The sequence below is a fragment of the Calidris pugnax genome, unplaced genomic scaffold (assembly GCF_001431845.1).
Source record: "Calidris pugnax isolate Ruff unplaced genomic scaffold, ASM143184v1 scaffold103, whole genome shotgun sequence".
Classification (NCBI taxonomy): domain Eukaryota; kingdom Metazoa; phylum Chordata; class Aves; order Charadriiformes; family Scolopacidae; genus Calidris; species Calidris pugnax.
In genome coordinates this window covers 7,410,440-7,434,509 of record NW_015090990.1, presented here as the reverse complement: position 1 = coordinate 7,434,509, position 24,070 = coordinate 7,410,440, and the positions used below count along the sequence as shown (strand labels likewise).

The following is a 24,070-nucleotide window of genomic DNA, read 5'->3' as shown; positions in this document are numbered from 1 at the left end:
ATATAAATGCTTTTCTTTCACCTTGCTTTTAATTGTGAAGACCCTCCAACAGTAGCATGTTGCCTTTATCTTTTCTTCCCAAGAACCTTGGGCTAATTACAGAAAATTGAAAAGATCTTTTCCTAGTGATCACAACTGCAAGGACAGACAATCCTTCATTTTCAGATATCCTAGTGTTGTTATGAAGCTCTGCTTTGGCTTCCTTCATTTTCTCAACGTAGAGAAGCACAACGCCATGTGTGCGATTTTCACAGGGGCTTAGCTAGAAGCTGTTGGAAGGTGTAGCCCAGTGGTTGGCCTTCGCAGAAGCCAACATTTCTTGCTTGATTCTTGTATCTTTGCTACTTCTCCTCCCGTAATAGTGTGGGTGGTTATCCCAGCTACTGTGGAACTGTCCTGACGGCACAGATGCTCTTGAACCCTGCCATGCATTGGCTATAGCCTTTGGTGTAACTCACAGCTTTGCCATTATTCATGAGGAATCATGCACCAAACAATTAAAACCATTTTATTAAAATAATACGCTATAAAGTACAGAGAGTTTAATGTATAATGCACAATGAAGTGAAAAATATCTTTGAGATCAGTGAGAAAACTGTGATTAGAAATATAACTTACTAAACTTTGTCTTTAGGTGATTGGGAACGGGATTACCTCTACAGAGTTTAAAATTTAAATTAATGTCTGGTGGGCTTTTCACAGAATGTTCGTGCTTCTGCAACTACAGCTAAAGTAAAGAATCTGTACACCAAACAGATCTGAAAAGAGAATTAGGAAAAAAGAAATACTTGTTCACATTCCAGTAAGCCACCAATGTAGTCAGAATATGTATTTTGAAGTGTCTTCAAAACGTCTTTACTTATTGCCCTGCTTGGTATTTTATAGTGATTTGCATTTATACACTAGATTATATACTATAATAAATAAAGATTTTTCTAGGTTGAGGACTTCAGGCTTTCTGCAGGAGAGAAAACTTTGACAAAGTCTCCTTTCTTCTAAGGGAGTTTAATATATGCTTGAGAAAATCTTATTACTGGCTGGTTACTTAGTTTTCCTGGGCATTCTTGAAGAAACAGGTGGTGCAAGGCAGTAGCTTCAACTTCCTATTTATTTGGCATTCAGTACATTAGAAATAGTTTGGAACATCACCTGAGGTATTTCTGTGGGACATGAAGAAAGTTGAGAAAGATTAACAAAGCTGTCCACTATAAATACCCTTAAAAGCTTTCCCACTTAAGTGCAGTTACAAAAAAAATACCATTCATAATTCTTTTTATGCGCCCCGTTATATTTACAGTACTCTTGTACTGCCATAGCTATTTCCTACTATGCCATAGTACTCCTGATGGTTCCTCCCTGTGACAGCTGCTCTGCTTCCAGACAGGGAAGAAGGATTGATTCCACAGTGAGCATAAAACGTGGGCCCAGGTCAGGCCTGCCTTTCTTTCTCCAGGCAGAGTTAAGACTTCAGAATCCATGTAATTTCCAAAGCTTTATGAGTTGTTCATAAGCTTAACCCAGGCAAGAAATGGATGAGAAGTGTGTGTTAGAACAGAATGTCTGGTTGAGAATAGGATGAAAAGATGCTAATCATGTTTAGGGCATGTTTTGGCATTGTCAGTGCAGGCTTTTGGAATGGAAGGCCTGAGAACTAGCACCAGAAGGCCACAGGCAGGAACACTGTAGCTGGAACCCTGCTAATCTGCAACTGCTGTTTCTCTGATTAGGCACATACTGTTCACAGAATCACAGTGATGTGGGGTTGAAAGGGACCTCTGAAGATCATCTAGTCCAACCCCCCCTGCCAGAGCAGGTACACCTAAAGGAGGTTGCACAGGAACATGTCCAGGCGGGTTTTGAAGATCCTATAAATGAAGACTCTACAACCTGTTCTTACCTGCAAGTTGTAGACTTTAGTTTCAGTAAAAATGAACAAAATGTAAATGAATCAATCAGGGAGATAGTCTGGCTAGACTTGTAGTGGAAATCAACACAGTTGTTTATGTGTTCATAATAAAAACAGTTAAAATCATGTAAGCCACGTGACTGAAGTTTAGTGGGAATGTGATGATATATAAAATGGAAGAAACAAGCAAAATAGTTTGCCATTGCCTGGAAATATTGCAGCTTTTCTGAGTTCTGCTTGAGTAATTCTATAATCCATGTTTTGAATTCCAAGAGTATGAATGAAAATGTGCCTAAGTGAGAGCCCACTCTATCTGCTTTATTAACTAGTATGAAGTAAAATGGCATAAGAATTCAAACAGAAAATCTAAAAGGTGCAAAATGGAATCTGACTATTCTGTTTCTTGAGTTCTTTTATCTACCTGTATTTCCATATAGAGGCAAAGGTTCAATAAATCTCACTTCTAAAAGTAGTAATTATTTGCTAATTATTTTGCCATTTGCCTGAAGTAAGTGTACTTTTGCCTACACAGCAATGAGCTAAACTGGGTTCATATTTTCCTGCTCGACTCTAGCACATGTACATGCTTTATTTGTTGGATAGTCCCACTAAACTCACTGGCTGCTTGTATGCAGAAGTATTTTCAGAATTGGTTTTAAGTTGTTTGAAATAACCCCGTGTGTCAGCCTGTAGGTCATCATTCATTCTGCAGAATCTTTTTTGGTTTGGGAAGGGAAAAACAAATAACAAAAAAACAGAGATCCTGAAGTTGATCATGGACTTGGAAGTTCAACATCCTTGGCTTAATTAAAACAAAACCATAAGAACCTGAAGCTTCTGAGTTTGAGAACTCATGACATTGTAAGAGGACCTAGGAATCGTAAATTTCAGGAACTCCTTTTCTACCTAAACACTTCTATTAAGATCAATAGAGTGTAAAACTGAGGTACGGGTGAATAAAATAAATGTTCACTGCTTGCTCTCCTTTTGTGTTGCATTGTTTTCAAGCATATTGTAAACTGTTTGGTTTGCAAATGTTAACAGAGTGTGGGAGAGCATCTAATTTTTCCCTTGCTTCTTGCGAGGTTTTGCAGTGTCCATCTAGAGGATATTCTTAAATATCTGTTCGTAGTTGTGTACTCCTTTTTTGTTTTCCTATAAATCAAGGTATTCTGTTGACCCTGGATATATATGACTCATTCTACTGTATAGTCTAACATTCATGCTAATACTGAAGTAATTCCTATTGTAGACTACCCAAGATGCGAACAGTTATCATGTGCGAATGGAGCATGTTTTAACGCAAGCCAACGATGTGATGGCAAAGTTGATTGCAGAGATTCTTCTGATGAAGCTAATTGCAGTAAGTACCATATGCAGAATGATCCCAAACAAATAGGCTTTATAGACCCTCTTTTCAAGTCAAAGGCTGTAGTTTTCTGACAGATTTTCTTCATGTCTTTTTGTGCTAAAATGTCTTTCAGCACATGGATGTACCAGTACGCAGTTTCAGTGTGCTAATGGAGAATGCATCCCAAGAGCCTTTATCTGTGACCATGATGATGACTGTGGAGATAGGAGTGATGAAAACTCTTGCAGTATGTTGGTTTTGGTTTTGGGTTTTTTTTACACTTTCTTTAACTGTTTTACTAATAACTTGTTCAAGCAGATAGCAGTAAGTACATGTTCAACTTTACAGATAACTGAACAGATAGTTAGTTGTCCTTCAGATGTTCATGTAAGGTCTTTAACTGACTGTTCCATTTCTGGACACTTCTTGCTTATTCTTTTCTTCATGATCAGGATATTCCAAAGTATTGCATCTCCAGCCAGAATCATGGCTGTAGAGTTATCACTTGTGTGAGCTATTATTTAAAAAGGTCCCCCATTGATTATAAGGTCTAAGTTAGTTTTATATTCTGCATTGCAGAAAGGCCACATGTTGTCATTTAGTTTCTCTGTCCTACCAAGGACCTCACCCCAGTATGTTTCCACCCCCCCCAAATATTTCTCTTTTATGTCTTTGGCAATGCCTGTCCTTTGGAGGACCCACAGATGTTTCTGAACTCTTAGCAGGGAATGCTTCCCAACCATGGAGGGCTTTGAAAAAAACGTTCATTTTTTTTTTAAATTCTGTTTTTCTGAGTACAAGGCATACAAATATTTTTACCTTCTGATGTCTTGAGTATCATCTTCTTGTCATGTCCACCTTCAGGAACCTTGTTAATAAGGTACTCTGCATCTAGTTGAACAATTAATTGAGAAATGTAGCCTTCCCTTTAATTTCTTTAAAAAAACAGAGTATGCTAAAATAAAGTTTGTACATCAAATCAGAGCAAACCAGCAGTGTTTACAATATATACAAACTACAGAACTAATTCAGTTTTTCAGGAGTGATTCTAAATGACTATTCCTTTACAAGACAATATTACTACTTCAAATCTTTTAGTCACTTAGAGTAGTTTGATTTTTCTCATGTTTCTTTCTTTAGCTTACACAACTTGCAGAGGCAACTTTTTCACTTGTCCAAGTGGCCGTTGCATTCATCAAAGCTGGATATGTGATGGAGATGATGATTGTGAAGATAATGAAGATGAAAAAGGATGCGGTATATACTAATGCTAACTTGTAATGATGACATTTTCCGAGGAAGACCTCACTAAACTACTTCTGTGCAATTTGAACCAATCAAGTTGTTCTGAATCCATTCTAATTCTGTAAAAACCTTAAAATTCCTTCTTCACCTTTTTTTTTTTTTTTTTTTTTTACTTATGCAATATTTTTATTGGGGTGTATGTGAGAGTTATTGCTGTGATACTGAGTGTGATGCAAACTAAGTCTAGCACATAGCAACATCTTTTTATTTTTTCTCTTACATCTTCTCTTCTCCTACATCTTTTGTGGTTTGTTTTTTTTTTTCCTGTGGAGGTTTTTAAGGTTGTCTGTTAAATGACATGAAGCTCCTAATAACCAAAATCAATTGGTTGAAAATGAAAATAACTCAGTTCCTGCCAAGATTTGTCATGCGAGAAACAGAAATTTTAGTGAATGAAAATGCGGGCTTTTTCCTTTTTCATTGGCCTTTTCTGTGATGACCATTATTCTCTTTATGCAGACAGCCTTTGCATGTTTTGAAACCACAAAACTATAATTCCATTTCTGGTGCACCACTTAGTCTAAAGCTAAATGGTTTTACTGTTTCTAAAAAGACAGAAAACAAAAAGGATTTATGTTTCTGCACAAGTATTGTTTGCATTGTACTTTGAAGGTAAAAGAAAGCATCACAAGGAAGTATAGATGATGTTTCTTTTATAGTCTTTCCTAGCTGTGTGCAAGAACCAGAAACTGAGTAATGAAGGATAGAGTTGCTTTGGGAAGCATCTGTTAGGGAAGAAATTCTAAGTACTATTTGAAACATACTTCTCAATTGTTGTTGTTTTTCTTTTCCATAGAAAGTGGTCGCCATGAATGCTACCCGGGAGAATGGGCCTGCCCTGGGTCGGGGCATTGCATTCCAATTGGGAAGGTGTGCGATGGGGCTGCAGACTGCCCGGCTGGAGAAGATGAAACCAATATCACTGCAGGCAGACATTGCAGTATGTATTAGAATCAAAAGCATACACAGAATAGCAGAAACATCAGCATTGATGTGATTTTACATTCACCTTCTATCTCCTAAACACTGAAATTTTGGAAGCTCACCATTTTTGTTGACACTGTTTTGACTTGATGGTCCGAAACAGACACATACACTATGAACAGACCATTCCTCTTGTAAACCTGTACATGAAGTTTCACAAATGAGGATTTTAATGCACTCTCCATATCCTAAAATGAGTTCAAGAAGGCAGGGGAAGGTGTGCTATATGCCGTTTTTGTCTAAATGTCTGTGTTTTCCCCTTTGTATAAGAGGAAATGTGTACTGATCAGAACACAGGACTGAGTTAGTGTATCCTGAGCCTTGGCTAAATTGCTTAGATTAGTGTTTTCAAAAATATCATTTCATTTGGGATATCTGGTTCTCCAGTTAGTGGTATATTGGATTTTCTTTGTTGGAGACAATGAACATGCATAGTTCCTGTTAATTTCACTCTTATGAATGTTGATTCTGTCTGAGAATCAGGACCAAAGTATTCTACATTTTTAATTTCTAAGGAGAGGAAAATTCCTATTAATAAAATCATGCTTTTTGGAACAGGAGGGCAGAAAAAATAATGGGAAATAAAACCTTATTGTAAAAAAACATCTCTTGCTTTGCTGAGCAGTTTAGTAGAAACATCAGATGTGGGCTGCAAAGCAAGGACTTTAACAGAAGAAATTGAGGAAAAGGAAGATGAAAAAGGGGGAGGTGAAAGTCAGCAAGTCCTTTAAAATCTGATTTGACCACCTATCACTGAATAGTTTGTTAGGTAGTGTAATGTGTAATGTGTAATTGTATTTCTGAACTGTTTTATTTCCTTTTTAGACATATCACAATGTGCTGCTCTGAGTTGCCAGTATCGCTGTCATTCTTCTCCGTCAGGAGGGATGTGTTATTGCCCAGCAGGATATACAATAAGTAGCAATGACAGTCGTACTTGTATTGGTAAGTGAAGTACAGGGGTTGCAGATATCTAGTATCTTCTCACAGCTCATTGGGAAAGTTAGGATTCCAGGAAGGTAAGTTCCAAATGGGTGGATGTACTAGCAGATAGAAAATCTCAAGAGTCAGCAAAAGAATAAAAATCTAAGTAGTACACTGGCAGCATATTGTACAAGAGATCATAAAGGTCATAAAGATCTCTTTCAATAAGACTGTTAACAACATAGTAAGAGCATGATTATATTTAAAAAGATTTACTCTTGGATGGTTGTTTTATTATTAAATCTTTTTGCAGGTGTTTTAGTGGTTAGATGGAGAGAGTTTGTTTCTACTCCAGGGATCTCTGGTGGCATATGCCTGGAAAAACAGTTAATGATATTGAAGTGTTTGATACTTTTTGAAAGTGGCTGTATATGAAGGCAGTAGAACACTGTACTTTAAAATGAAAAGGGTGCTTTGTATTTGCACTATGAAATGGCTGTATCTCCTATGACATTTCAATATATACATTATTTATATGAAAATGAAGAATATTTGCAAGACTGTAAAAGTAAGTGAGGTATTTTGGTGTATTTCTATTCTGTAGCTGCTGTAACTTGGTAGCACAAACCCCTGGTAATACAAATGATTTATCTTAGTCACTGGAAAGAGAGTAACTTCAGAATCATGAAGTTTAGCACTGCCTAATAAAAGAAACTGGGTAAATATTTGTTATGGGTTTTCAACCCAAGCTATGGCATTTGTGCTATTAAAAGTATGCCAGGTGCTCAGTCTCTAATGATACTTCTGTATTTTCGAGAATACTGGGTAGCCTAGGGCTGTATGAGCTGCAGTGACAGCATGGTTGCTCTAAATAGAGAGGAGGAATCAATGGAATAAAGAGGAGGAATCAATGCACTGATTCTAGGCACAAGATGTACTTGATACTTTTCACTGTTATGTGGGAAATACATGAAGGACCCATTGGCAAACATGGTGCAGTCCCAGTGAGTCTTCTGTTGTTCTTTGACTGTCCTGTAAACCTAGCTATGTGGTTCTGGCTTGTAAATCTGAGTCAACATATTTTGGTTTGCCAAAATCTAGGCATATATTTGTAGTGGGAGAAAGACTTGTCATGGGGGAATAGCTCACATTCAGTACTGTATCATTCCAGATCTTAGTTTAAAGAAATGTTACTGGTTTAAGGCCAGAAGAATGAAACTATAGTGTTAGCAAAGTGAATCTGTTGCAGGAAGATTTCTACATAGACATATTCTGTATAGTGGAAAGTAGAGAATGACAACCCTTCCAATGATTTTTCCTCTTCTTCTGACACGTGTGGATTTTTTTGGGGGGGAAAGGGAGTGGTGGCACAGGTAGGTCCTGGTTAGCAAACATTGGTTGTTTTTGTAATCCAGAAATAGAAAATCGAAACTTTTGTGGAAAAACATATAAAACTTCTTTTCCCATGGCACACTTCCAAACAGATATAAAGCAGGCAGAGAAGACAAACTTGCAACTTCCCAAATATAACGACATCCATTTTATACACAGCATTGTTTATAAATATGCCTTATTCACTTGACAGATTTTGATGACTGCAAAATGTGGGGTGTCTGTGACCAGCTGTGTGAAGATCGTGTGGGACATCACCAGTGCCACTGTGTGGAAGGATATTTCCTAGAGCATCATCGGCATTGCCGAGCCAACACTTCAGGTTGGTGTCCAGCAGCGCAAGTCTCTTGCTGTCGTTGGACTGATAGATAGAGCTCGATAAAATGGAACAGTTTGCATGGCTATGCCATACAATTGTGTTTGATTTTAACTTAACTCTGGCCTTAGGGACTTAGGTTCTGGATGCTGTCCTGACCTTCAGCGAGTATCAAGAGACTGCAGCTGAGGCTGGTGAAGCTGACTGCCTCATCAGGCCTGCTTCTCCTTAAAATGTCCTCTGGGCTCTCGTGCTTTCTCAGCATTCCTGACTTCCACAGAGCTGGGAGGTCGTTGCCAGAGGCCTCCTTAATAGACCAAATCATGCTCCTGTGGGAGGCAGTGTCCTGACCTGCTTTCTGTGGGAAACCTCAGAAATAAACCTCACTTTTTCTAGAAGGACTGTGCCATGCAAGAAGATGATTTTGTTGAATGGTGAGCTCAAACAGTTGCCTGGGAGAGAAACCATGCTCTTGGCTTCTAGTGTTCCGGAGCCTGAACTCTGCAAGAATGCTTGCCTCACACGGAGTGTGGTTCCCCAGGAACAGTAGGCAGCTGCTCCTGGTTGTTCACATCCTGCTCTATTCTGAAAGCAGGCCTTGGGAAGCCCTTCTTTGTGGAGATGTAATAGCCTAACAGGCTTTTGTGTGAGGCAGGTGCTCCTGCCTGCAGGAACTCAGTGGGAATTGGAGTCCCTGCTTGGCATAGCTGATTAGCAGTCTTGCTTCTTAGAAAAGCATGAGCTGCCCAGTGCCCTCCCCCCTTCCTTCTTTCTTCAGCCATGCCTGCAGAGCAGTCATCATCTTGCAATTTTCTAAGTATGTCCTCAAAAAATAGGAAATAATTTGAGCTAATGAAATATGCTTGACTGTATTAAGGCATGCACTGGGAAAGATTGTTCTGCTTCCAGAAAAATTCTATATCTTTTACAAGAAGTTTTTCATTCAAATTAGTGTGACTTTTGGGCCAGTTAATTGTCTGTAAAGTGTTGATTCTCTATCTTATTTATGGGGAAATGTCATACCTGCTTTAAATCAGTTTCACTGGATTAATTTTTGCTTTAATTGGGGAGGGGTTTATGTGTAGGGTAAATAGGTTTTGGACTTACATATGTTCTTGTCAGACGTACACCAAGCCTTTCAACAGGCGTCTACTTTGAAAGTGAGCTTTCCTTCAAAGGCTTGCTGGAATTTCTCTTCTATTGTAAGATACAGCAAAGATTTTCTGATGAGATGAGAGAATGAAGAAGGTGGATAGGATACAGCATGGCCTGCCTGCTAGAATCAAGGAATATCTGGATGTCATGTCCCAGAAAAAGAAAGTTTATACTTCAATTAAGAGAGTGAAAGCAGGGAAATTGAAGAGTAGAAATAGTCTTTTGGAGTTTAGATGCACAAGGGTTTTGTAAAAGTTTTACCTGGTAGGGCTTTAAATACATATTCCTGCCTGTTTTGCTCCAAGTCTAGAAACCAAAGGCAATTTAAAACAAGATAGTACTCCCATAGAAACATTTATAGAGATTGTAGGCTGAGCCTGTATTTAAACCTTGATGTCCTGTGTGTTTGAAGCAGTATGTATGTATTTCCATGCCCCTTTGCAAAATAGCTTGCCTTCAGAGTAGTCATGTATTTCTCGCTTTCAGCTGGCGTTCCATCAATTATTTTTTCCAACGGCCGCGATTTACTGATTGGAGATCTTCATGGAAGAAGTTTTCGTACTTTGGTGCAGTCACAGAATCGTGGGGTTGCAGTTGGAGTGGACTTTCACTTTTACCTGCGCAGAATCTTTTGGACTGATACAGTGCAAGATAAGGTGGGTAGAAATTTCAAGAAGAATATATTTTTGTGTATGTGGAAGTAGAGAACTGCATGAGGGAGAATGTGTTGATAGGCCTTCATTTTTGAGAGCAGAAGCTGGCTGTATTTTTGTTTTCTAACAAAAAAGCTCCTTGAAATGTTTTATGTTAATGACTGCGTTTTTCAAGCTATACTATTACATGTGACATATTAAACAAAGAATCCTATTATATGGGAATGTCTTGAGCAACTTTTAATTTTACTCGAGATGGAGTCCAAAAAACTAATTAAGAGAAATAGTAGACATTCTTTCAAAACTGAACAAATTTTTCTTGGTAATTTTTTGAAACATGATAATTTAAAATGTAAAAGCTGTGTGGCTTCCAAGATGATAAAAATCAGATTTCTTCATATACTTCAAATGGCACTGTAATTGAGCTTGGATAACAAATATTGACAGTATTTTGTGTAATGAGCCAATATTTTGTTACTTTGGCTTTTTTTTTTTTGAAGAGGAAATATTTTAGCTTCAAGAATACAGTATAACAGAGTACTTTTAAAAAACAGTGTGGAGACCCTTGTGAAAGTTGGACTTCACCTTTGCTCTTTTTCTCTGTATGTAACTCACTGGAACAAAAAAAAGTCCTAGGTCAAATGCTGAAGCTCAACCATCTTCACCCACATGCTGATTGTCATGCAGAGTGAAGGAGAATGCATGGCCTGCCTCCTGACGCCATGTGTGGATCAATTTGGTGTCACCATTGTTATTCTGAATCTACACGTGAGCTGTAACCTATAGTTTCTACTACAGTGCCACCTTGGTTCTGTTGGAAGGCACACTGCATGGATGTCAAGTAGGACAGGATTTGTATGCACAATTTTTGACTCGATCACAATTCTAGCATTTGTATTTTCACTGCAGTGGGTTTCCATTTCTGTGATTACACTGACAATGGCTGAATTAAGTCAGGGTCAAATCTGAACTTTCATGAGACAGGTGATTTATGCTATCTCTGTAAAAGGTACAAACAAAAGATAATATGTGCTTTTTCACTGCACACCCCAGATGGCCAGGACTGCCTTTTTATCTGCCCAAATATAGTTAAATCCTAATTAATTAATTAGGGTTAATTAATCCAATTGACTCCTACTTAGAACACCCAGATGGAAACAATGGCATTAATAATTTTCTTATATGATGCATATTTTCACCTGATGTCTTAAAATAAATGTATTATTAGGGCATTTGTTTTTGTTATTGTTTTATGGTTTTTTTAAGATTAAGATGTAAACTAAAGCAAAAAATTGTGGCTTGTGTTCTGTGTCATCTTTATCTCATTTAATGTACTGTCTGATATCCTAATGCCCATAAGCTCTTCCATCAAAAAGGTTTCCAAAGAACAGAATAGACAGTCAAATGGTTTGCTTGATTATTGTTACCTGCAGCTGAAGAATATTTAAAATAATACAGCTATTGCAGCTCTTATTTTTCTTGCATATATTTACTGGTGGTAATCTGTATTTTCATTTAAATAGATTCCAAACCTCATGCTGTTGTTTCAAAAAAGGGATAATGATTCCCAGCTTTTCATAGTATCCAGTGTTATAATCACATGATTACTGCATATATAAAATTATTGTGTTTATGCTGTTTGCTTCATGTAGCTCTGAGCTTGCTTGTAAGATAACAGCACTATTTCTTCTTGAATATGATGCTGTTAAAATTAGCTTCAAATGAAGGAGATCAGGAGTAAAGCTGAGTCTTCTCCTTCCTGTCAGGATGGAGAGCTTTCCCTTTCTTTCTCCACTTTGCAATTTCCCCTTAGTGGTTAGTGAAGTAAGAGCTCCCCCTCTTGTTTCTGGACACTGATGAGAGCTTTGCTAAAGCATATTCATTTGTTTTCAATTACTGAAAATGCTGGATTTTGCTATATTACGGGAAAGTAAGATGCACTTTCCACATCTGTTTTTTCTTTTTTTTTCTAAACCAGTAATTTGTCATGTTTGCTAAAGCTTAAGGCTGTTTTAGTCTGTTACCTTGTGTATTTTGCGGAAAGGCAAGATTCCTGTAGTTTTTGCATTGCTTTCCAAATTTTGGCAAAGCCCCTAAGCTAAGGAATACAACTTGGCTGTATCTAGTGGCCAGTTGTGGATCTGTGCCCAATGTGATGATAAAGGACAAGTGCCATGCATCTTGTGATTAGCAAAAGGTCATGTGGGCATTGACGATATTTGTATTGTTTTCAGGTTTTTTCTATTAGTATTGATGGCTCTGATTTCCAAGAAGTTTTAAATGTTTCAGTTGACACACCTGAAAATCTAGCAGTGGATTGGGTTAACAATAAACTGTATGTGGTTGAGACCAGTGTGAACAGAATAGACATGGTTAACTTGGATGGAACAAACCGTGTGACTCTTATTGCGGAAAATCTTGGAAATCCTAGAGGAATAGCACTTGATCCAACTGTTGGGTAAGTGATACTTGTCAGGTATTGGTATAAGATGTCAGAAATTCCTTTATTCCCATGCAAACAGAGGAGAACTAAGAAATAGCTCGGGTGGTCACTTTAGAATTAGATATAAAATGTTTTAAACGTTTACATTCGGTCCTAATCTATTCTACACCTTAAGTTGTTATGGGAGGGCTGTGCACTGCTTTTATTCCCAATGTGCATAATCTGGTTTTTGGCTAGAGTTGCATGTGCATGAGCAGCTCTGAAAACATGGGGACTGTGGGATTGGCCTGCAGAAGAATAGAGGTTGCTGTGAAAGATTTCTGTTGGGATACCACCCACAGACCTCCTACTGTCTGAAATAAAGTGGTAGAGTGAAGCCAGGGAAGTTAGTGTCTCCCAACCCAACAGGCTTCAAAAATGTGAGCTATGAAAACTTGGATCCTCAGAGAACGGGAAGAGGAATTTCATGCAACTTGTAGGGATGGATGCTGCTTTCATGGTGCATCTCTTTGTCACTGATTTATTTCTGGCAGTACACTTAAGTCTGTATTTTACTAATGAAACTCAGTATTTCTGAGGTCTTTTGGGTAAAAGTATGTTTCTAGATTCATTCCATAAAGAAAATGCAGGAGGTATGAAGTGTGTTGTCATAGTATGCTGGCTAAGAGTCAATCTCTGTCCAGAAAGGGTGCTGGTTTTAAATTCCATGTAAAAAAAAAAAATTTTTTTTCTAAAATCTCAAGGAAACATGAGACTTTTGTTTTTTTTCCTTTATAGTTATTTGTTTTTCTCAGACTGGGATAGTCTGTCTGGTGATCCTAAAGTGGAAAGGGCCTTCATGGATGGCACAAACCGTCAGGATTTGATAAAAACAAAATTAGGCTGGCCTGCTGGAATAACTCTGGATATTGTATCAAAGAGACTTTACTGGGTTGACAGCCGCTTTGATTACATTGAGACGGTAACTTATGATGGGCTTCAAAGGTAGGAGAAATATTATTCCTTGGAGGTTACAGATACACTAAATATTTTGTATCTAGTTCAAAGAAAGATTTGTCTAACAAAATGAGATACACAAAGGTTGAAACTTACAACATAACGTATGTGATGCACCTTGATATCTCTGCTGTGATACTACTTCTAGATAATCCTTAATTCCACCATCATTCTTTGTCCTTTTTTTGCCTTGAATACCTATTGAACTTCTTTTATAATGTACTTTTTTTTTTATAGTTCACCACTACAGCACACATTTTTATAGCATTTACTTTTTATTATTTTTGAATTGTATATGTTGTCTTCCATCATCATTTCTTTGCATCTTTTTAATGAATGAATTTATTTGAAATATTCCACTCCAAAGCACCACTTTGTGTAATGGATATAAAGTGCTCTTTATATTTTATAAATCTTTGCTGTCAGAAATGTCATCACTCACCCTATTGTGATGCTAGGGAAACTCTATCACATAGCATGCAAGAAAGGAGTCCTTGAGTTTATCTCTGCATCTGTGATCAGTCTCTGTAAAAAAAAATAATTGTCTCCTTTAGCATAATTACTTGAAAAACAGTCCTCTGCTCATTTGACAGACTTATTGTTCAATTTATTTTTTCACTTACAATTATAATAGTAATGCTGGTATCTTTGCTCCTTTATCAGAATTTAGTAAGACAAGAATGTGCTTTGGGTTTTGGAGATAAAAACTTATGACTCACAGCAACTCCAAAACTTTTGTAGATGTTGTGCAAGAGGTAATGGCATAGTCTGTAAAGGATGTTAAAATACAGTTTACTGTCCACTTCTATCACATCTTGCATGCCTACAGCATGAAACTAAATCACCTGGGAAACTGTTAAAGTAGAGCTGTGGAATGAATCTGATTTTGTAGACCTTCCTTCATAAATTCATGAAAATAATATTGTAGTGTTATTGTTATGTATTGTGTGAGGACTTCAATGTCTCTCTTATCTCCTAATATTTATCCAGAAAAATATTATCAAAATATCTTCCATAGAATAGATACCCTTGGGTGATTAGTTCAAGCCAAAGAAAGTTGTGGGGTTTTGTTTGTTTGTTTGTTTGTGGGGTTTTGGTTTTTTTCCTTACTTACAAAATCCTTACATAGGATTTTGGTTTTGGCCAGTGGCTGTTGCAGTCAAATTTTTTACATTCAAAGTTTCTTGAATATTTCAAATTGCTACAGATATCTTTGATTTCATGTTTGGCCTTTTTTTCTAATTTTCTCTCAGTAATTACGAATTTTTCCTAGGTTTTTGAGCCGTGATCTTTACTCACTGTGTTACTTGGTGATTGCTAACACTTTTGATTTCTCTGTTTTCAGTGCTCTAGCTTTTATGTTTATATACCCTGTGTGTTTAGCTTCATCTCTTCAGTTCATTTGGTCTTTTCTATTTGTACTTCAGCAGCTTCTGTGTAGAAGAAAAAGCCAGTGAACAAATTAATGATTCTGTATCCTTTCCTCTGTTATTTTCAAAATAATATTTTGTAAATAATTTTAAAACTATCTTTGTAACAGGAGAACAATAGCTCATGGAGGCTCACTGATTCCTCATCCATATGGAATCACTTTATTTGAACACAATGTTTATTTTACTGATTGGACCAAAATGGCAGTGGTGAAAGCTAACAAATTTTCGGAATCTAACCCTCAAGTGATCTACCAGTCTTCACTGAGACCTTACGGAGTGACAGTTTACCATGCTGCCAGGCAGCCATTTGGTAAGACAGTAAGTAGATTATTAAGGGAGGTTTGGAACTATCTTATCGAAAGTTGATAAAAATTATGAGACACTGTTAGTTTTCTGTAGAGAACTAATAATTGTGATACATAAATTTGTGTTGTAAGACTGGAGTGGTTTTTATCACACAGTGGTATCATCCAGCTTCTGTAGGTAATGAACTGTCAAACGCAACATTTAGGAGTTGAGGGGTTTATCAAATGTATTGGTATTTCAAAGAGTCAAACTTGTGCTTATTGAGCAGTATTGGTGTTTGGGAATTTTTTTCCTCAACACTTCAATGAGGGTGCAGTTGGAAAAGGCTACCAGTGGGAATGAATTCTGTGAGACATAATTCTGGAGTAGATCTATATGCAGAAAACTATAGCCCAGGTTATGACCTCAACGCTGTGTGCTGAGTCTGTCTGTACAGAGCTGAGTATCTTGAATGCCAGTTAGCTCTGATGTGATTTCCATGCATTCCAGGGCCTGTTTTCCATGTGATGTAATTCCCAGAGAGTCCACATGATTTTTTCAGAATTTTTTTTTTAACATCCACAATAAATTAAGGTGATGAATCCATTATGTTAATAGATGAAATTATAATCCTATCTGTATTATATTCCATATTCCAGTAAGAAATCCTTGTGGAAGTAATAATGGGGGATGTGAACAGATCTGTGTTCTCAGCCACAAAACAGATAATGATGGACTAGGATATCGCTGTAGATGTATACTGGGCTTTGATCTACACGTAGATGGACGACATTGTGTTGGTAAGAAAATGCCTTATGATTGTTGGAAATAGCACTATTCCATTAGCTTTAGAGTTATTTCTAGGGCATCCTTCTTTTCTTCAATAGCTTTGTTCGTTCAGTATCCCAAGGACTTCATGTTTCTCTATCACAACTCTTGTTGACAGCTTTAAATGTAGTCATTTCTGCTGATGTTCATTTCAAGCTACAACAACTTAGACTTACTAAATTTTGTAAACATTTTAATAGAGTTAGATATGGAATATGTGTAGGCAGCTGTACGATTAAACTGTCAATCCCAAAATTAAGCATAAATGCTTGCTAATATGCAGATTTTGCATTATTTTGAACACACAAGCCTGCTTTCCTGTGCAGTAATGTGCAGATTATCATAGAATCATAGAATACCAGGTTGGAAGGGAATTCGAGGATCATCTGGTCCAACCTCTCAGGTTGGTCTTCTCCCTTTGAACACATATGGCAAGAATAAGAGATTCGGTTTTGGAGCTGTGAGCTTCCATCAACAATCTGCTGCTTCCTGTTTGAGAGCAGAATTGTCACTGATGGGAGTTTTACCATGGGTACCTATTGGCAAATTAAGCCAGATACGTTTGCTATAGTTTTACTATTTGGCCATGCATTTATCTGGCTACCTCAGATATGATCTGGTTATATGGTTGCTCCCCAAAGCCTGTGAGTTATTTTTTTATGGGTGATTGAGAAAGGGGGAGCACAATAGGAGATTTCTGCTTCCTAGGGATAATGTTTCCTGAAAAGGTGTATTAGGACCACAGTAAAAATGTAAGAGAAATAACATCACCTGATATTCTGGGTTAGGCTTTGTTTCTTCTTCAGTTTTTAGGTCTGTATGTATTTAAATTCCTAATTTCTCATTCTTCCTTTTTCTATTGCCAGGCTATTAGTGTTGCCAAAGGAAAATAAAGCTTTATGGTTAATTAATGCTCAATTGTCTCACCCTGTGAATAAGTAAAGACTGTGTCTGATCTTTTCTTTTGCAGCTGTGCAGCAGTTCCTGCTGTTTTCATCCCAGCTGGCAGTGAGGGGGATCCCATTTAATCTCTCCACCCAGGAAGACGTGATCATACCTGTAACAGGGAGTCCTTCATACTTCGTTGGAATTGACTTCTCTGCTCAGGATGACACCATTTTTTTTTCAGACACAAGTAAAGACATGATCTATAAACAGAAAACTGATGGTTCAGGTGAGAATCTTTCTTAGTACAGTAATTGTGGTAAGGAGAGTAGAATATATATTTCTAAAAAGAAGCAGAAAAAGTCACATTGTGAGATATATGGATAAATCTGTGTTACCCCAGTAATTTGGAAAGTGTCAAAAATGTTTTTCAACTTATATTAAGCTAGTTAAGTCTCCTGATCTTTGACAAAACTAGCTGAATCTGGGAATGAACGATTTGTAGCACTTCTCACAACTAGTATTTGTTATCACCAGTCTGTTTATGCAGACCAGTATGTCTTTCAGTAGTATGAAACTGAGTTTTCTCTTTTCAAGTTCCCTATCTGAAGAGCAGGATGTTTATTATGATACTGTAATACAAAAAAGAAAAGAACATTATGGTTGTGAGATTTTCGGGAGTGTTATTTGTGGTAGTGTGAGGAGTCTTTCTCTCCAATTTATGATAATGATCAAATATATATCAAGTCAGCATATAGTCTTCCAAGATTGCTTGCTGCCTTGGGTTAGAGTAATGGTAGACTGCAGCTGACTATTACTATGCAAAAAGTAGGCAAGGTCTGGCTGTTAAGCAAGGTGTTCTTACTGCCCTGACCTTGCTGACCTTCATTCATAAAAATCCTCTCAGTGTAAACTTAGCGACAGATTTTTCTCTTGTCTTTATTTCTCCTCTTTTGGGTTTGTGCTCCTGAACATGTACCTCCTTTGCCTGGAGCAAGGGGCACCTCCTCTCCCCTTGGTTATTGGTCTTTATATAGCACAGAGGCAGCATTTTTACCAAGGGAAACCACTAGTGTTGTGAACACAATAGTGCGTGCGTTCATGTTATTTCCTCTGTTCCGAAACATTTACAATCATTATGTGTGTTAAAAATTCTAGGAAGAGAAATCCTGACAGCTAATAGAGTGGAAAGTGTGGAAGATTTGGCCTTTGACTGGATCTCAAAGAATCTGTACTGGACAGACCCTCGATACAGGAGCATTAGTGTGATGAGGCTGGCAGATAAATCTAGGAGAGCAATTGTTCAGAATTTAAATAATCCTCGATCAATAGTGGTTCATCCTGTTATTGGGTAAGTTCAGCTTTGATTCTCACATGAAACTATATGAACAAATTTATGGTCTAAGCAGAATTGGTGAGGTTAGATTTGCATCTCATTCTGGATTTCTGTATGGCTTTGTGTTCTTTCCAAAATACTGTCTATTTTCAGTTCTCTGGTCTTTATCTTGTTTGCTTTATTCTGGCCTAGGATTCAGCACCCAGAAAGGGCAAGTGTTACAGATTCCACATGGAAAAAGCACTCAAAAGAATTCTCTTTAAAAGCATCAGTGTTTTTTCTTATACTCCTGTGTGTTGATAAACAAGCAAAAGAACTTTGTTTCTTTGTATCATTCAGATTAGAAAGCTATTTCTTGTAGCTGAAAGATAAAGTTTTGTAATTATTTTTAATGTACTTTCTGTTCCCAGAACGCTGACCTTGGTGCCTTTATTTTTTCTATCTGAATTTATTTATTTGAAACATATTAGATACTACTGGCTGTATTTGATATCGACCTTACAATATGTGATTCTTTGTACATAAAGTGAAGCCCTGCTTTTTTTCAATGGAAACGATTAACTTCAAATTCAGTACTCTGGGTTATTTGGCCATGCCAAAACAGCGTTTCTTTCACAGCATAGTTCAGGTTTCTACCACCATACCTACTGAATTTCTTAATTCTTGGATATGGAATTTTCATGTTTAGTAACCAAATATACTATTTTGGAAGTAATCTTATAAGAATAGTGTTGAATTTAGATCCTTGAGTATCCTGATCTTCTCTGTTCACTGCTTTGTAAAGTTATTTAACACTAGCATCAGCTCTTTGACTATAGGCATAAGTCAAAAGGATTAAGAGAAAATTCTTTGTAAGATTCATGCTTACTTGTATTACCTGGAAGATGCATTTTTGCTTGCTTCTTCCTCCCTGTCAGTACTTAAATGAAATCCTTAACAATTTTAGCAAAGTTACAGATATTTTATGTCTAAAGGGAAAACCCACTTCCGAAGATTGTAGAAGTTGTACAAAGGATAAATATTAATTGTTGATACTGCTACCAATTGAGGAGAGGGTCAACATAAAATTGTTTTTTTTTTTTTTTTTAAGGTATGTGAAGGGCTGGTAAAAGGAGAATGTTAATGCTGCTCAAATGTTTACTCTGTTTAATTACGTTATACCATTGAGTTTATGTGTTTTCTGACATGTGTCCTTTCAGTTATATATTCTGGACAGATTGGTTCCGTCCTGCGAAAATCATGAGGGCCTGGAGCGATGGATCCCATGCCTTGCCAATTGTGAACACAACGCTAGGCTGGCCTAATGGCCTGGCCATTGACTGGAGGTAAGGACAGCACAGAAGACAGAGCAGTTTTTTAAGCAAATGTGTTTCTTTCTTTAAACTGTTAGGGATTAAAAATTAAGGAATTCTGTCAGATTGCATGTGCTGGCACTTTTCTGCTGAAGACCTTATTGTTCAATTCGTTAAAAAGCCTGCAAAATGTAAAATTTCATCAGAATCTCTCCCCGCATGCCCCAATATCCTCTTGTCAGGTTTAAGATTATTATTTGAGAAAATGTTAGTGCTTCTTGAAGGACATAATGTCATTTGAAGAGATATGACATTTTCATTATTTCTAGTTCTCTAAGGCTGTACTGGGTGGATGCTTTTTTTGATAAAATTGAGCACAGCACCTTTGATGGGCTGGATAGACGGACTCTTGAACGTATTACTCAGATGACTCACCCATTTGGCCTTACTATTTTTGGAGGTAAGTCTGGCATTGAAAAATATTATCTACTATTACCACAGACTTTTTTTCATATGATGATCTGTGAGTATGTGAGTGAAAATAACATGGCCTTTGTAATAATGCTTTTCCTATAAATAGCAGTGTTGAAAGTTTCTATACAAATATATATATTTAGTACTTCTTGCTTAGTTTTAGGGCTGTTTTTATGTATATTTGTGTTCAAATAATTTGAGGCAAATCAGGTAACTCTTTTAGTGCAACAAGGCAGACATACTATACTAATTATAGCTTCCAAGGTGGGCTACTCATGCTGGACAGAGAAGGTAAATCATCTCGTTAGAGATGATCAGCAATTTCAGTATTTTATTTATTGTATGTAGAGTTTATCAGTGGATTTATTTTGTGTGTGACTAAAGATGCCAGCATCTGATCCCTTTTGATTTTGTATAAAAATGTATTAAAAAATATTCTAGAATTTTCTGGAAAGTTGTCTTAATGAATGACTTCTAAAATTGCCTTGGACCGTGAAATGACAGCTGAGTCTGTTATCTTTCAATCTAAGCGAAATCTGAGAGGGCTTGTTTTTCTGTGTTGTGTCTGCCTGTGATTGAAGGACTTACCTTGACTGAATTAGTGATAAAAGTCCTTTTGTCTTTTTTATGAAACACTTATGAAAAATTATTAAATTTACGTGAAAAGCCTTGCATTTTTTTCTAATGATGCTTGATCTTTTATATCCTATTGCTTTGTAATTGTTATGGGTTAAATGTCTTTTAAAACAGGTTATGCCTATTTCACTGACTGGAGACTTGGTGGAATAGTTCGAGTGAGGAAGTCTGATGGAGGAGAAATGACTATTATAAGGAGGGGCATTAGTAACATTATGCATGTTAAAGCATATGATGCTCATTCCCAAATAGGTGAGCTCTTTTGTTGTACAAATGAAAGACATGAAATAGGAAATAAGAATCAAAATATCAGGACAGCAGGTTTCCTCTCTCAATTTTAGGAATGGCTTTACTGAATGATACCTGACAGGCAAGGAGGCAACACGGCCACCAGCAATCACACATGTATTTCACTGTTTTGTGACTGTATGCAGTTTTCCTCCACCACTCCTGTTACTTTACTTAATAACCGTGTAAAAGGAAATTTATGATTCCATTGTATTTTGTGTATTTGTATCACCATTTACATCCTTGTATTTCTCTTTTTCCAGTAGAAGTTTTAGTTAAACTGAACTGTTTATTTGGAGGAATTGGGTAAACGTTTATTAATCAAACTACTATTCCTAAAGTATTCACTGTGCATAAGTCTTTACTTTTGTCTTCTTTTCACTGCTGAATTCTATGTGATTCTATGATCTAAAACAAGGATTTGGTATTGTAGTTAATTTAGTAAAACATCCAATTCACTTATCAAATGTATGATCAAACCGTGTGCTAAAGCTCACCATCTATTTGGTGTCCAAAGATTGGATCAGGTCTCCCAGCCTTGCTCAGGCAAAGGTCCTCATTTGTGATAATATACTTGTTTCCAGGCAGTTGCTGAAAATGGGTGGCAAATTAGATGAAATTTAGTAGTTTGTTCTTGGCTTCCATAAACATTTGTCTCAATAAAGAGTATATTCAATTGGGACTTATTATTATAACTTACTAGTGAACTTGACCTTGGTTTGCAGTGTATGCAAAACCAGGATTTGCTACAGCATTCTATTTTATTATTATTGTTTTTAAACATTATTTTACAGTTGCTATGCTATTTTAATAGTTCCCAAGCCTTTATCAGTAATGTATACATTGATCTCTCTATCACTTTTTAAGGCTCTAACTACTGTAACAGAGGAACAAATCCCAATGGAGACTGCAGCCATTTCTGCTTCCCGGTACCAAATTTTCAAAGAGTTTGTGGTTGTCCTTATGGCATGAAGCTGGCTGCAAATCAGCTGACATGCGTTGAAGATCCATCCAATGAGCCACCCACTTTGCAGTGTGGCTCCTACTCTTTTTCCTGTGGTAATGGAAGATGTGTTCCTCAATACTATCAGTGTGATGGTGTCGATGATTGCCATGATAACAGTGATGAACAAAACTGTGGTTCTTTAAGTAAGTAATCCCTGTTACTTACTGTTTGTTGTTTGCCATTTGGAAAGTTTGATGGGTCAGTCTGATTTTGGTGGAATAAACCCCAACTTTTTAGTGTTGCATCTGTGGGTAAATCCTGAAATCTACCTGGGAGATGAGCTACTTTGGAAATTATTCAGATAACTCTTGGGAATATGGGATTCAACATTGGGCACCTAGAGAATGCATGAAAATATTCACATCTCTCTAGTTCTCAAAATTTGATTTACAGAGTAACAAAAATTTATTTTTTAAAGAAAAAAAATTGCCTTAATTATTTTTTTGTAAATTTTGAAAGATATTGGAAAATTGCTTGTCTTATTTTGTTGCATGGGGACAGACAAACGATCTTAATAAAGATGAAGACATTTAAAAGTATCACTATAAGGAAAAAAATAACAGAACCATATGCATTGTCTAACCCTCCCCTGAGGTTAGAGCAGCACCTTTTATTTTATTTAACATCTGAATAGAAATTTTTCTGGTTTTGTTATATTTGGGCACTTCTGAACTGTTAGTTACACCTGGATTTTTACGGTGAAGTGGATTAAAAGCAGATTGGTTCATTTCCTGGTTTTACTGTAGACTGTTCTACAAAAAATATTTTGTTGATCAAATAAATTGAGAGAATAGTGGAATAATTAGAGTTGATAAGATATTGAAGAGTTCTTGGCTTTTATGATTTATTTGGTGCTTCTTTCTTCAGAGTTAATTCTTTCTTTTAAAACACAAACAAGAAAAAAAGGACATATTAATAAAATGTGCTCATTAATGTATAGGGCTAGCTAATATGACTCAGGTATAAACTCTGTTTCTTATCAGTGAGCTATGTTAGAATAACTAGAATGTCTGTTGGGGAAAAGGAAAGCATAAAGCAAATGGCTACTTGAAGAAGTTATTTTTCTTGTTCTTTCAATTGTTTTGAAGTGCTTAACAATTTAGTTTTTTATTGATTCATGCAGTTTAAAATAGCTTGTGAATATCCTGTTCAGTTCTGCAGCATGTTGGCATGACAGATATTTTTCATCTTAAGCAATGTGCATTTTAGAATTTGATGCATATTTTAGACATTGTGTAAGTCTACTAAATGTACTGAATACTCTGGCAGGGAAGGCAAATTTTGCAGATCTTTATAAAAATGTCCTCCTGTTTTGTTGTTTATTTAGACAATACTTGTGCTTCATCAGCTTTTACCTGTGCCAGTGGACAGTGTATCCCAGGTCGCTGGCGTTGTGATAAACATAATGACTGTTTGGATGGCAGTGATGAATTGCATTGTCCTACACAAGGACCCACTTCATGCCCTGTAACCCTGTTCACCTGTGATAATAGAAGATGTATTCCTAGGATCTGGTTATGTGATACTGATAATGACTGTGGTGATGGGTCAGATGAAAAAAACTGCAGTGAGTATCACAACTGTCTGTTGTTTTTTAAGCAACATGTCTGCATAGATATGTCTGTTGGTGTAAGGATGATAAATTAGGAAGAAAGAACAGGTATCTAAGTTAGATTAATATTTTGCAGTCTGTAAGACATGGAAAACTCATCTAATTTGAACGACCAGGGCCAAGTAGAATGCAGAAATTTTTTTTTAAAAAGGGGCAACTGTGATAGTTATTGTCATGGTGCTACATAATGTCATCCACTGCAACTTACAGCAAAAAGCAGCTAAAACTTAGATCTTCTAAGCACTTATTTCATGAGTGGTCTCAGTAATGGCTGATGGCATAGTCAGCTAATCTAGTCCGAAAGTTTTTACCGGTTGTAAGACAGTAGTTTTTCCATGTACTTTCTTTAGCATTATTTATTGCTGAGTGGAATCTTCTGTTTATTTTGCATGAGTCCAAGCCTACATGTGAATAAACAATTACCTGATACAAATGTTATTAGTGCTTGTAATTTATATGATTACTAGTTGCTGCATTACATGCTGCAAGCTAGTGATAGTGTCTTTCTGCTGTCTCAGTATTATGCTGATTTCAGAAGAGAGACAAGAAACACATCTGCATTTATTGTTA

The 24,070-nt window shown here is 36.7% G+C and overlaps 1 protein-coding gene across 3 annotated transcripts in view; it reads left to right on the top strand.

The window, feature by feature from the left end:
- The window catches only part of LRP2 (LDL receptor related protein 2), a 124,362-nt gene that overhangs the window by 28,911 nt on the left and 71,381 nt on the right, over positions 1-24,070 (top strand). For all 3 annotated transcript variants that reach the window (XM_014954693.1, XM_014954694.1, XM_014954692.1), the window contains exons 5-22: positions 3,159-3,269; positions 3,391-3,504; positions 4,398-4,514; positions 5,359-5,502; positions 6,372-6,491; positions 8,056-8,184; positions 9,820-9,989; positions 12,221-12,444; positions 13,207-13,413; positions 14,966-15,168; positions 15,803-15,943; positions 16,942-17,145; positions 18,015-18,207; positions 19,392-19,517; positions 19,814-19,944; positions 20,709-20,846; positions 21,750-22,031; positions 23,216-23,455. In XM_014954693.1, the coding sequence (XP_014810179.1) occupies positions 3,159-3,269; positions 3,391-3,504; positions 4,398-4,514; positions 5,359-5,502; positions 6,372-6,491; positions 8,056-8,184; positions 9,820-9,989; positions 12,221-12,444; positions 13,207-13,413; positions 14,966-15,168; positions 15,803-15,943; positions 16,942-17,145; positions 18,015-18,207; positions 19,392-19,517; positions 19,814-19,944; positions 20,709-20,846; positions 21,750-22,031; positions 23,216-23,455 (2,994 nt within the window). The remainder of the gene's footprint in view (positions 1-3,158; positions 3,270-3,390; positions 3,505-4,397; positions 4,515-5,358; positions 5,503-6,371; positions 6,492-8,055; positions 8,185-9,819; positions 9,990-12,220; positions 12,445-13,206; positions 13,414-14,965; positions 15,169-15,802; positions 15,944-16,941; positions 17,146-18,014; positions 18,208-19,391; positions 19,518-19,813; positions 19,945-20,708; positions 20,847-21,749; positions 22,032-23,215; positions 23,456-24,070) is intronic.